At 41.9% G+C, this 12,973-nt stretch overlaps 1 protein-coding gene across 8 annotated transcripts in view; it reads left to right on the forward strand.

Moving 5' to 3' along the window:
- The first annotated feature begins 3,519 nt into the window (after positions 1–3,519).
- The window catches only part of SEC24C (SEC24 homolog C, COPII coat complex component), a 31,154-nt gene continuing 21,700 nt past the window's right edge, over positions 3,520–12,973 (forward strand). For 5 of the 8 annotated variants that reach the window (XM_080641699.1, XM_080641702.1, XM_080641704.1 and 2 more), the window contains exons 1-3: positions 3,520–3,619; positions 5,588–5,787; positions 8,275–8,410. In XM_080641699.1, the coding sequence (XP_080497825.1) occupies positions 5,616–5,787; positions 8,275–8,410 (308 nt within the window). In that variant the 5' untranslated portion in view covers positions 3,520–3,619; positions 5,588–5,615. Of the gene's footprint in view, positions 3,736–5,412; positions 5,490–5,587; positions 5,788–8,274; positions 8,411–12,973 lie in introns of those variants that run through there. The other 3 variants (XM_080641703.1, XM_080641701.1, XM_080641700.1) reach the window with 3 other exon arrangements.

Below are 12,973 nucleotides of genomic sequence, written 5' to 3' on the forward strand. Positions count from 1 at the left end.
GAGAATTCTGATCAGCCTTGCTCCAACTGAACTGTTGCCTGTTCCATAAAGCCTTTCATGCCCATCTCCTGATTCCCTCCCTATACAATAGGCTTTTTTCCCTCTGGGCAACAGATGTATCAATATATTTCTATTGTTGTATTTTTCAGCCACTATTATAGTTTGTCTGCCTGTCTTCCTCTTAGACTATGAGAAACTTGTGTGCAACAGCCAATTAACAGCCCACAGAACAATGACAGATATAGTGCTCAATAAATCTTTGCTAGCCCAGCCAGTGTGGCTCAGTGGTTGAGCATCGACCTAAGAACCAGGAAGTCAGGGTTCAATTCCCAGTCAGGACACATGCCTGGATTATGGGCTTGATCCCGTGTGGGGCATGTAGGAGGCAGCCAATCAATGATTCTCTCTCATCATTGATATTTCTATCTCTCTCTCCCTCTCTGAAATCAATAAAAATATATTTAAAAATGAATGTTTCTAGCCCTGGCCAGTTTTGCTCAGTGTATAGAGCATCAGCCTGCGAACTGAAAGGTCCCAGGTTCGATTCCGGTCAAGGGCACATGCCCGGATTGTGGGCTCGATTCCCAGTGGGGGACTTGCAAGAGACAGCCGATCCATGATTCTTTCTCATCATGGATGTTTCTATCTCTCTCTCCCTCTTCCTTCCTCTCTAAAATCAATAAAAAAAATATTTAAAATAAATAAATAAATAAATAAATAAATAAATAAATAAATGTTTCTAAATTAAATTACCTCTTATAAGGTGGTTTATGGACAGGTGAATACAAATAGGTGTGCATAAATATGCCAACCTATGTATATATATATAAAAGCCTAAGCAGCCTAAGTAACTGAACAACCGGTCGACTGGTCACTATGATGCACACTGACCACCAGGGGGCAGGTGTTCAATGCAGGAACTGCCCCCTGGTGGTCAGTGTGCTCCCACAGCCAACCTCCCGTGGCCCCTCCCACTGGCTGGCCAACCTCCGGCCACCCCAATTGGCCCTGATTGTCAGCCAGGCTGAGGGACCCCACCCATACACAAATTCCTGCACCCAGCCTCTAGTGTTAATAATAAAATCCCTACTTATTTTTAGGTTTCCAATACATGAATGTGTCCTATGTTAAGAGATCTCTGTTATAGCCCTAGCTGGTTTGGCTCAGTGGATGGAGCGTCGGCCTGAGGACTGAAGGGTTCCAGGTTCAATTCTAGTCAAGGGCGTGTACCTTGGTTGCGGGCACATCCCCAGTGGGGGGTGTGCAGGAGGCAGCTGATCGATATTTCTCTCTCATCGATGTTTCTAACTCTCTATCCCTCTCCCTTCCTCTCTGTAAAAAATCAATAAAATATATTTTTTAAAAAAAGAGATCTGTTATAAAACATAACATTATGGTGCTGTAATTATCAAGAGCTAAAGCATTTCCTGGAATAGCTGTTCTGTTAGTGTGCCAAATGCTGTTTGCCTTGGTGTATGTAGTCCTAGAAAACACATGGGATACAGAATCAGATCTGGATTTGGATTCTCGTTCCATCATTTATTAGCTGAGTGACCTTGGACAGTTACTTGGCCTCCTCAGTAGAAATAGTATCTAAATATCCATTCATTCACTATTTAAACATTTATTAAGTGTTAGCTACATGTAAGTCATTGTGCCATACATTATGGCTTTCATTCAACCCTCAGTGTGCATTGGAATCACCTGGAAAACTCTTAAAGCTATTAGTTCCTTAAAATAAGATAGCATAAATAGTTGAATTAGATTATTGTGTAAGAAAATAATTTATCAATGTAATATATATATGATTATATAAAAATGTTATTTAACCGAGACTAGTCCTAAGTTCCTAGGACCTAGACTAATGGGTCTCAATCTTCAGTGTGTGAAAGGAATTGTCAGGAGGGCCTGTGAAACCATAGCTTGCTGAGCCCACCTCCAGAATTTCTGATTCAGTGTATTTGGTGTGGGTCTGAGATTTGTATTTCTGAGATTTGTATTTCTAACAGGTTCTCAGGTGACACTTATATTGTTGATTCAAGGATCACACTTTGAGCACCCCTGACCTGGACTGTAAACTCCTGAGGACAAGAACAATCTGCTCATTTACTAAATAAAGTATGCTAATGACCATTAGGCTTCCAGCACAGACTACAAGTGTAATTTTTTCAATGTATGAACCACTCTGTTATATTCTAAATATTAGAATAACTAATATTTACCGTCAACAATATAAGAGAAGAACTTTCGTGCACTACTGTGTTCCCAGAACCAAGAACATGGCTTGGCACACATAAGTGCTCAAAGTTAATTATTAAATGAATAAATATTATTGAAAGGATTAAATGAGGTCATGTATATATATTTTTAAAATATATTTTATTGATATTTTACAGAGAGGAAGGGAGAGGGATAGAGAATTAGAAACATCGATGAGAGAGAAACATCGATCAGCTGCCTCCTGCACACTCCCTACAGGGTATGTGCCTGCAACCAAGGTACATGCCCTTAACCCAGCCGTGGGCAAACTACGGCCCGCGGGCCGGATCCGGCCCATTCAGCTGTTCTATCCAGCCCGTGGAGCCGAAAGAGCAGAGGGTTCTCTTGCTCTCCCCTCCGCTCCTTTACTTTGAATTTATATTAGTTCACACAAACACTCCATCCATGCTTTTGTTCCGGCCCTCCGGTCCAGTTTAAGAACCCATTGTGGCCCTCGAGTCAAAAAGTTTGCCCACCCCTGCCTTAACCGGAATCGAACCTGGGACCCTTGAGTCCGAAGGCCGATGCTCTATCCACTGAGCCAAACCGGTTAGGGTATATTTTTAAAAATTATACAAATATTAGCTACAATTAGTGTTACTCTTTAGAGGTAATAATTACTCTAGAAACTGTAGCTCTTACACACGCTGTGGGCCCTCTGAGAGCAGAGATCATCTTCCTTTCACACAGCTCTGCATCTAAACCAAGGAGCTGAATAGAAGTGGTTAATTTTCACTGGTGCGTACTATGGTGCCAATCTACGTGACTATAAGAAGGGTACAAGCTCTTACAAGGACATTTAATATTCTCTCCACTTTACAGATGAACGAAACTGAGGCAGAGATTAAGTTGCCCAAGATAGCGAATTGCAGAGCCAGAACTCGAACACGTTAAGTCCAGCAAAGGTCATGGGTGAGAACAACATGGAACATGGAAATCAATGGGGTCAAAGGTCAGCAGGAAGTGGCTACGGGACTCTAGGTCAGAGATCACTAACATGTCATAGCGATTGAGGGTTGTTACTGAAGATAGTTTGACCTAATCTTCCCAATCGCTTCTCAGCTGGTGAGACCATAAAGCGACCGGGACATCTGGGTGGATTAAAAAAAAAAAAAGCGCAAATGTATAAGAATCTGCGGAGCCTCCCAAGAGGCGGCTCTGATGGGAAAAAGAAAGTGACGCATGCGCGGCATCCGGGTTCCTGGGCGCGTGCCCACTGCAGACGTGGCAGAAGTAGGGGACGGGCCCTGGAGCGTGTGGGCGGAACTTCCGGGGCCGACAAGACAGCCCCCTCGGAACCGGAAGTGGAGCCTGGGAGCCTTGACGTTAGGAACGAAGTCGAACCTGGATCTGGAGCCGGGTGAGGAGTGGCATCGGGAGGTTGGTGGGTAGGAAAGAAGCGGAGAGGTCGGGGTGCCACTGGCCAGATCGGGGTTCAGCCTGAAAAGAAAGGGAGGAGCCCAGCGGCGGGGCCGGGTGAGAGACCCTCACCTCACGCATCCGCAATCCAGGATCAGTCTTAGACCCGACCCTCCCTTCTCTCCTCCCGGCCCAGATTCCGGCTCCCGTTTCCTGCCCCGAGCCTATCGAAGGGCGCAGGACGCTCGATCTCCATGCTTAGTGGATCAGCCCTCTCTCATCGTGGCCAGAGAAGCTGCCCTGGCTCCTCGGGCTTGATCCCGGCGACCCCAGCCTCCGCAGCCCGACTGCTTTCCGAGTTCTAGGAAGCTTGTCCCGCCCCCTGGGTTGTCACCCTTTGACTGTCCACCCAGAATGGCGTGGAAACTTGAGCCTGCTCCAAACTCTTGGGTGTGTTTCAGGGAATTATTTTCTGGAGAAGAAGCTCCTGTCCTCCCACCCCAGCCCCACACCGACTTTAGGAAGATGAGGGAGGGAAACATTTGTCAAGCTTAGTGTTGTGACCTGTGTAAGGTTTAGGATTTGGAAGAACAACGCCAGAGATGGCTCTGAGTTTAAAGCCAGGAGCATCTCCGCTTTTCTGTAGTCAAGATGACCCTTCCTAGAAAAGGGAAGAGGCCCCTTGTCCCATTGCAGCTGCTGTGAGCTCTCCTGCTTCTGGGGCCCCTTCTGTCTATTGGATAGTTGGAATGATAAGGCTGTTCAGAGTAGATGTGATCGGATAGTCCTGTTCTTGGAAGGACCCAGTAAAGGGCCTCTAATTCATTCCTCTGTTGCTGGGCAAGATTCTAATAATTTTGGTGGTGGCCTAGAATCATGACAAGCATATGAAAAGAGCAGAAACAGGAGAGCTTGGAGTGCATTGGGATTTGGATAGTCATAGTCCCTCTGCTTGGTGGATAAGGTGAATGATCTTTTTTTTTCCCCATAAAATTTTACTTTGCTGCTGATTCTTAAACTGTTCCCTTAGGTCCGTGGTCGGCAAACTGCGGCTCGCGAGCCACATGCGGCTCTTTGGCCCCTTGAGTGTGGCTCTTCTACAAAATACCACGGCCTGGGCGAGTCTATTTTGAAGAAGTGGCGTTAGAAGAAGTTTAAGTTTAAAAAATTTGGCTCTCAAAAGAAATTTCAATCGTTGTACTGTTGATATTTGGCTCTGTTGACTAATGAGTTTGCTGACCACTGCCTTAGGTTATTGTGAGAAGTTTTTTGTGCCTGGCCTGCACTCAGTGCTAATCTCTAGAGTTTTCAGGTGTTCTTTACATTTAGTTATTCTAATGCTTCAGTTCTAAGGTACATACACTTTTTTTGTGGGGAGATTGGAGATGGAGTAGCATGTAGATTATTGTAGTTTAGTCAAAGAATGTCATTTCTCTAATCAGTCACTTTGAAATTTGCCTTTTGAGGGGGAGGGAATTTTCCTGATCTGCTAGACATGTAGCCTGGGTGATTAAAAATGACTAGCACACTGGACTGTATTCAGTGTCTGTTGAATGAATGGATGCTAGAGTGAATGAATGGAAAGTGGGAACACTGTTTCATTTACCTGTAATATCACAGTAGTTCATCAGTGGCAGGACTCCTTGTGTGTCTAGACACTAGAAATCATACCACTGGGGAGTGGAGGCTGCTGCTCCATTCCAGGGGACCTATCTGCAGTTGAAACTTACACCCTCTTGGCAGTGACAAAGCATGGGATTCAGAGTAACAAAACCCTTACTTTGGGGAGTAATCTGGCTACTGGTTGGGGCAGAAAATTACAAAGATCCTGTGGAGTGTGGGAATGATTAGGCTGATCACTGCCTGATAAGGTCAGTCCTTTTTTTGTGTCTGCTTCCCACCCTGTATAGTTGCTCTCTTTTTAGAGAGTTGATTATGACTAATTTCTCTCTTCTCTCTTGTCTAATAGGTGAGACCAAGTTGGGGATGCTCTCATAATGAATGTCAACCAGTCAGCTCCACCTGTGCCGCCATATGGGCAGCCCCAGCCTGTTTACCCAGGGTATCATCAATCCAGCTATGGTGGGCAACCAGGGTCCACAGCCCCTCCCAACACATATGGAGCCTACAATGGGCCAGTACCGGGCTACCAGCAAACACCTCCTCCAGGTATGTTTCCAAGGTTGGGTTGTATTGCCCTACCAAAATTGTCTAGACAGTTGGGGTGATTGGGATTGAGGAACATGAATCTGGCTCTTGGCTACTAAGAGCCCGTCCCTGGGTAGTCTGCCCTTCCCTGTTTTTACAGAACATAACTGTCTTTCTGCCTTAAGACATCTAAGGGAGCACATCTTGGCAGTTCATTTCCTGTTGGTGTCACCCTGTGCAGCCTCACCTGGCTGCATTGTTTACAGATAGAAGGAAGGGTTGTGGTTACAGCTCCTTCAGAGCCTATGACCAGGGTTGACTATTTCCTGTTGACCTAAAGTCTCCCTGGAATTACTTGTTCCATATACCATGCTATGCTAAATGCTTTATGCTTTGCTTATTAAATATATATATATATATATTTAATTCTCACCCAAGGACATGCTTAGAGAGAGAGGAGAGAGAGAGAGAGGAAGGGAAAGAGGGAAAGAGGGAGGGAAGGAGGAAGGGAGGGAGAGAGAGAGAGAGAGAGAGAGAGAAAGAAAGAAAGAAACATTCATTGGTTGCCTTCTGTACTTGCCTCAACTGGGAATCGAGCCCACAACCCAGGTTATGTGCCCTGACTAGGAATTGAACTGGCAACCTTTTGGTACACAAGCTGATGCTCAACCAGCTGAGCCACCCCGGCCTGGCATTCCTCATGTATATTGATAATGCCTCTCATTGGACGGACTGTCCTATCAATTAATGATTTTGGGACATGGGGAGCTAGTTTGTGAATGAAAAGTGTGGTGTTTGTGTGCCTGAGTTTTGGTGTCTCTCGTACCTTTCTACTGATATTTCTTTTCCTTTGCTTGAGTTTCCTCTGATTTTTAGAGGCTCAGAAATATAAGGGCAATAAGAGAAGACTTTATCTGATGCTACCTTAAAATCAGTGCTTGGCTTTTACTTTTTTTTTTTTTTTTTTTTTTTTTTTTTTAAAGAAGAGTAGCTAATACTCCACAGATTATCCTTAAGGACTTTTAGAAGACATTGAGCAGTATATCTTTGGTTAGACTAGTTGAGGACTTAGGGTATGTCAAATGCTTTATGCTTTTTAAGAAAGTAAATCCTATGAAGGAGGCATAGGTGAGATTTGGGAAAAGAAGTATTATCATTTAAATTATAACTTTGAAAAAAAATTCATGAAATGATGAGATTAGGTCTCAGGTTTCTGGAAGAGGCTTACTCTGGGTTGGAACTTTGGCTGGACAGAGTTCACCTCAGTCTGTCAAGTCCTGGCTTATCAAGATGGAGTTTGGCATTGCCTCAAGAGGAAGCTTTCTTTTTTTTTTTTTTTTTAATATATTTTTTTACAGAGAGGAAGAGAGGAAGGGAGAGGGATAGAGAGTTAGAAACATCGATCAGCTGCCTCTTGCACGCCCCCTACTGGGGATGTGCCCGCAACCAAGGTACATGCCCTTGACCGGAATCGAACCTGGGACCCTTGAGTCCGCAGGCCATCGCTCTATCCACTGAGCCAAACCGGTTTTGGCAAGAGGAAGCTTTCTTATTGAGAGGAAAACATATCTGGTTCTGTGATGGCTAGTGAGCAGGTTCAGATTAATCATGTTCCTATAGGCAGGTTCTGTAATGTCTAATCTCTGCTGAAGGTAGAGCAAAAGAAAAACAAATGTTTGAACAGGGGTCAGCATCATTTTCAAAATGATGTACCAAGTAACTAATTGCTTTCTCCCTGCATTTCAGGTGGGAAGGATGGTTGGGGACAGTATGCAGGAAGGTAGATTGGGGATAGTAGAAGTAGCTTTGATGGCAGCTCTGATGAGCAGAAAGGATGGAGTCCAGCTTTTGTGAAGACATAGGTGGCACCACTAGTGGGAGGACAAGCCAACTGTCCTGACTGAACTATTGAGTGGAAACAAAGACTCCAACCTGTGGGAACACTTTTCTGAGACATGTGCTATTGGGAGAGTGAACACTTAGAAGAGGATAAAGAGAATATGATTGGGATAAGTAGAATATATGGAAAGGAGGTTGGCAGAATATTTTCCCCAAGAGGTGCCTTTCCTTGCAACTTAGTTCAGTGTATTACTTGGTCATGTTCTGTGCCACCTTTCTCATATATGTTCGAAGTTTCTAGTTTCTGAAGTGTGATCTTTTTCCTTAAAATAATTAATCTTTATTCTAGGGTGAGAACATTAGTCTGTCCTGGATTGATTGCATGAGAGTAAGTATATGGTGATCATAGAAAGGCCCTACATTCCTGTAGCTCTGGCTACAGCTTCACTTGTTATGTATGGTTCTAGGAGAGTAGAGGCTCTCTGATTGGGCATCAGTGTTCAGAATCTGCTGTAGTTAGATTTGCATATTGATGGTGTCCTTTTAATTACAAAGCTGTGGTATTGGGCCAGTGAAGGTCTGTGCTTATTGATCCTTGCTTTGCATTCCTTGCTCAGGATAGAGGAGAAATTATTTCCCAATCACTTAGTTTCTGTCCTTTACCCTCAGGTGTGTCAAGAGCCCCACCTTCTTCAGGGGTGCCTCCAACCTCGACAGCACAGGTCCCTTGTGGCCAGGGAGGATATGGCCAGTTTGGCCAAGGAGATGTACAGAATGGGCCTAGCTCCACTGTTCAAATGCAAAGGTATGTACTCAGGTCAACCTAAATTGGTCTGATGATGAAACTGGAAGGATTAGGAATATCTGAGAGCCCATTTCCTTTTCGTTGTCTTTTATTTATTTATTTGTATGTTGATTTATTTACTTTTTCACCTTTTTTTCTCTGTGAATTTAACATAATATTTTTTATTTTTAAATTGAATTTATTGGGGTGATATTGGTTAATAAAATTATATAGATTTCAGGTGTACAGTTCTGTAATGCATCATCTGTATATTATATTGTGTGTTTTACCCCAGGTGAAGTCTCCTTCCATCACCATTTATCCCCCTTATACCCTCTTCTACCTACCACCACTCCCCTTTCCCTCTGGTAATCACCATACCGTTGTCTGTGTTTATGAGGTTTGAGGTTTGTTTTTGTTTTATTTTTATTTTTTTTATAATCCCTCTCTTTGCCTTTCTTTTAGATAGCTTCTTCTCTTTCTTCCACCTTTTTGTATTTTGTTTTTCTTTTTCCAGGTTACAGGTGCTGCTGCTGTCCACTCTGTGTATTGTTGACCTATCTTAGTACCTGTGTTCTTTTACACATTCTTTCTCTTTCTTTGAACCTGAGTTTTTTTCCTGACTAGGCATATATCTCCAATAATTATTTAGGTCCTACTGAGCCTACCCTAAGGGAAGAACAGGAAGAAGGGACCTCAGGATTATTTGTCTCCTCTGACTTCCCTCTTTCCTCTAGATCAGGTACTTAGTAGGACTTATTGGCTAAGTTCGGGTGTGACCAGTTATGAAAGAAATGATACGCAAAGCAAAACCATATGTGTCATTCTTTGAAAGCTTTCATTATTCATCAAGGCCAATATATTGTTATTATAATCATTAAAAATAAAGGAAATCAGATGAGTGATGAAAACTTTGGTGGTGCAGGATCTGTTTAACTGTTGGTAGAGTGTGTAGTAATGGAAGAGTTACCTTCTGACATTTTTATTGGGTGTCCAGAATGTACATCTTTCACATTGAATGCAAGCCTGGAGAAAGATCATGTGACGCTCTCCCCAACACTGTGTGTTGGAATATTCTGGAAGCAGTATAGGGAATTCATTCATTCATCCACTCAAAAAATATATATATATATTTTTTAATATATTTTTATTGATATTTTACAGAGAGGAAGGGAGGGATAGAGAGCCAGAAACATCGATGAGAGAGAAACATCGATCAGCTGCCTCCTGCACACCCCCCACTGGGGATGTGCCCACAACCAAGGTACATGCCCTTGACCGGAATCGAACCCGGGACCCTTCAGTCCGCAGGCCGACGCTCTATCCACTGAGCCAAACCGGTTTCGGCTCAAAAAATATTTTATATTATTATTTGTCAGACATTATTCTAGAAGTTGGAGATAAAGCAGTAAACAGAACAAGTCTCTGCCGTCATGGAGCTTACAATCTAGTGGAATACACAGAAGATAACAAGTAGACAAATATAAATAAGAAATAAAACAGAGTAAGGATATAGAGAATGACTGGTGAGGAGGTAGGAAGCTGTTTTAAATACATTGGTCAAGGAAAAAAAAGCCTCGCTGAAGTGATATTTGAAACCTTAGTGAAATGATGAGGGGAGCTCTCCAAAGGTCTGGGAGAATGTGGGAAGAGCAAGAGGGCCAAAGTGGCTAGCATAGTGGAGAGTGGAGGGGATAAAGTAGAAACAGAGGCAGGAACCGTATTATACTCTGCTTTGTAAGCTATATGAAGAAGTTTAAATTTGATTTTAGTTGCTGTGAGAAGCCATTGGAGAGTTTTAAGCTAGTAATATTCCCATTTGTTTGTTTATGCAATGGATATTTTCATTGTAATATAAAACATACAAAAAACATTCAAGACAAATATATGGCTTAATAAGTTATAAAGTGAACCCTCTTGTAACTACAACCCAGATCAAGAAATAGAACTCTGCCATGTACCCCAAAAGCCCATTCCATGTGTCCAATTAAATCATAGCTCTCCCTCCCCCCATAAGTAACAATTATCCTAACTTTTATGGTAACCATTTTTTTGTGTTTTTAAAAATAGTTTACACTTAAAGGCACATTCCCTAGATACCACAGTTTAGTTTTGCCTATTAAAAACAAAAACAAGCCCTGGCCAGTGTTTCTAAGTGGTTAGAGCGTCAGCCTGGGCACCGAAGGGTTGTGGGTTGGATTCCTTTGGAAGGCAACCAGTTGATGTGTCTCTCTCACATTGATGTTCCTCTCTCTCACTCTCACTCTCTATCTCTTCCTCTCTCCCACCCTCCCTTCTGCTCTCACTCTCAAAAAAAAAAAAAAAAAAAAATATATATATATATATATATATCTCCTCAGGTGAGGATTAACAAAAATAAAGTACAGACAAACAAAAACAACAACTTGATGTGTCTTAAGTATATAGGTTCCCTCTCTATCTCTTTCTTACTGTTTATTATTGAAGAACCCAAGCCAGTTGATCTGAAGAGTTTCCCAGAGTCTGGATTCTCCTGGTTGTATATTCATGTTACAGTTTACTGTGTTCCTCTTTCCTCTGTATTTCCTGCAAATTGGAAGGTGAATATAGAGACTGGATCCAAGTTTGATCCCTTTGGGTAGTGTGGGGCAAGACTAAAAAGGAGGCACATAATATCTTGTTTTTTTCTCGTTTTATGATGTTTGCAATTGTTGGTTGCTTAATGCAGCTGTATATTAATTTGTTGGAATGGTGATGCTCTAATTCTTTTGTTTCTTTTTCATTTATTTGTTTGACTACCATTATAGACAGTTCTTATCATCTGTTATTTGGTTACCAGCTGTGTAATTCATGTAGGATAAATGCTTGATTTTTTACCTTTATTTATCAGTTTACAAGGGAATGAATTGGTCCTTTGTTATCTACTGAAGGTGACCAATTCTCCTTTTTAATATCATTATGAATTTATAGATTTAGACATATTTGATGGGCTTCAATCCACTGTAATTATTATCATTATTGCAGTGGAAAATGTCCCACCTTTGACCAGTTTTGACATGATCCTAGTAATCTTTCTTTCTTTTTTTTTTTTTAAATATATTTTATTGATTTTTTTACAGAGAGGAAGGGAGAGAGAGAGAGAGAGCTAGAAACATCGATGAGAGAGAAACATCAATCAGCTGCCCCCAGCACACCCCCCACCGGGGATGTGCCCACAACCAAGGCACATGCCCCCGACCGGAACCGAACCCGGGACCCCTGAGTCCGCAGGCCGACGCTCCATCCACTGAGCCAAACCGGCTAGGGCTGATCCTAGTAATCTTTCTTAATTTTTTTTTTTTTTTTTTAGGGCATCAGTTTTTTATTAACATGAATCTTATTCATGTACAATGCTTGCCACATAATATTTTTGCATATAGATTTTTTATTTCATCCAGTATTCTCTCTTTTTTTTTTTTAATAAATCTTTATTCAGATTATTACAATTGTTTCTCCTTTTTACCCCCATAGCTCCCCTCCACCCGGTTCCCACCCCACCTTCTGCCCTTACCTCCCCGCCACTGTCCTCATCCATAGGTGTATGATTTTTGTCCAGTCTCTTCCTGAACCCCCCATACCCCTTTCCCCCTGAGAATTATCAGTCCACTCCCTTTCTATGCCCCTGATTCTATTATATTCACCAGATTATTCTGTTCCTCAGGTTTTTAATTCACTTGATTTTTAGGTTCACTTGTTGATAGATATGTATTTGTTGTTCATAATTTTTATCTTTACTTTTTTCTTCTTCCTCTTCTTTAAGAATACCTTTCAGCATTTCATATAATACTGGTTTGGTGGTGATGAACTCCTTTAGCTTTTTCTTATCTGTGAAGCTCTTTATCTGCCCTTCAATTCTGAATGATAGCTTTGCTGGGTAGAGTAATCTTGGTTGTAGGTTCTTGCTATTCATCACTTTGAATATTTCTTGCCACTCCCTTCTGGCCTGCATAGTTTCTGTTGAGAAATCAGCTGACAGTCCTATGGGTGCTCCCTTGTAGGTAATTAACTGTTTTTCTCTTGCTGCTTTTAATATTCTCTCTTTGTCTTTTGTCTTGGCATTTTAATTATGATGTGTCTTGGTGTGGTCCTCTTTGGATTCCTCTTGTTTGGGGTTCTGTGCGCTTCCTGGACTTGTAAGTCTATTTCTTTCACCAGGTGGGGGAAGTTTTCAGTCATTATTTCTTCAAATAGGTTTTCAGTATCTTGCTCTCTCTCTTCTTCTGGCACCCCCATAATTCTGATGTTGGTACGCTTGAAGTTGTCCCAGAGTCTTCTTACACTATCTTCAACTTTTTGGATTTTTTTTTTTCTTTTTGCTTTTTCGGTTGAGTGTTTTTTGCTTCTTTGTATTTCAATTCTTTGACTTGATTCTTGTGTTCCTCTAGTCTGTTTTTGGGTCTCTGTATAATATTTTTTATTTCAGTCAGTGTATGCTTAATTTCTAGTTGGTCCTTTTTCATATCTTCGAGGGTCTCGTTATATTTATCGGCCTTTTCTAGGATATTCTTGAAAAGCCTTATAACCATGGTTTTGAATTCTATATCCAGTCGTTTGTTTTCCTCCATT

Source organism: Plecotus auritus (genome assembly GCF_963455305.1).
Source record: "Plecotus auritus genome assembly, chromosome: 9".
Lineage (NCBI taxonomy): Eukaryota > Metazoa > Chordata > Mammalia > Chiroptera > Vespertilionidae > Plecotus > Plecotus auritus.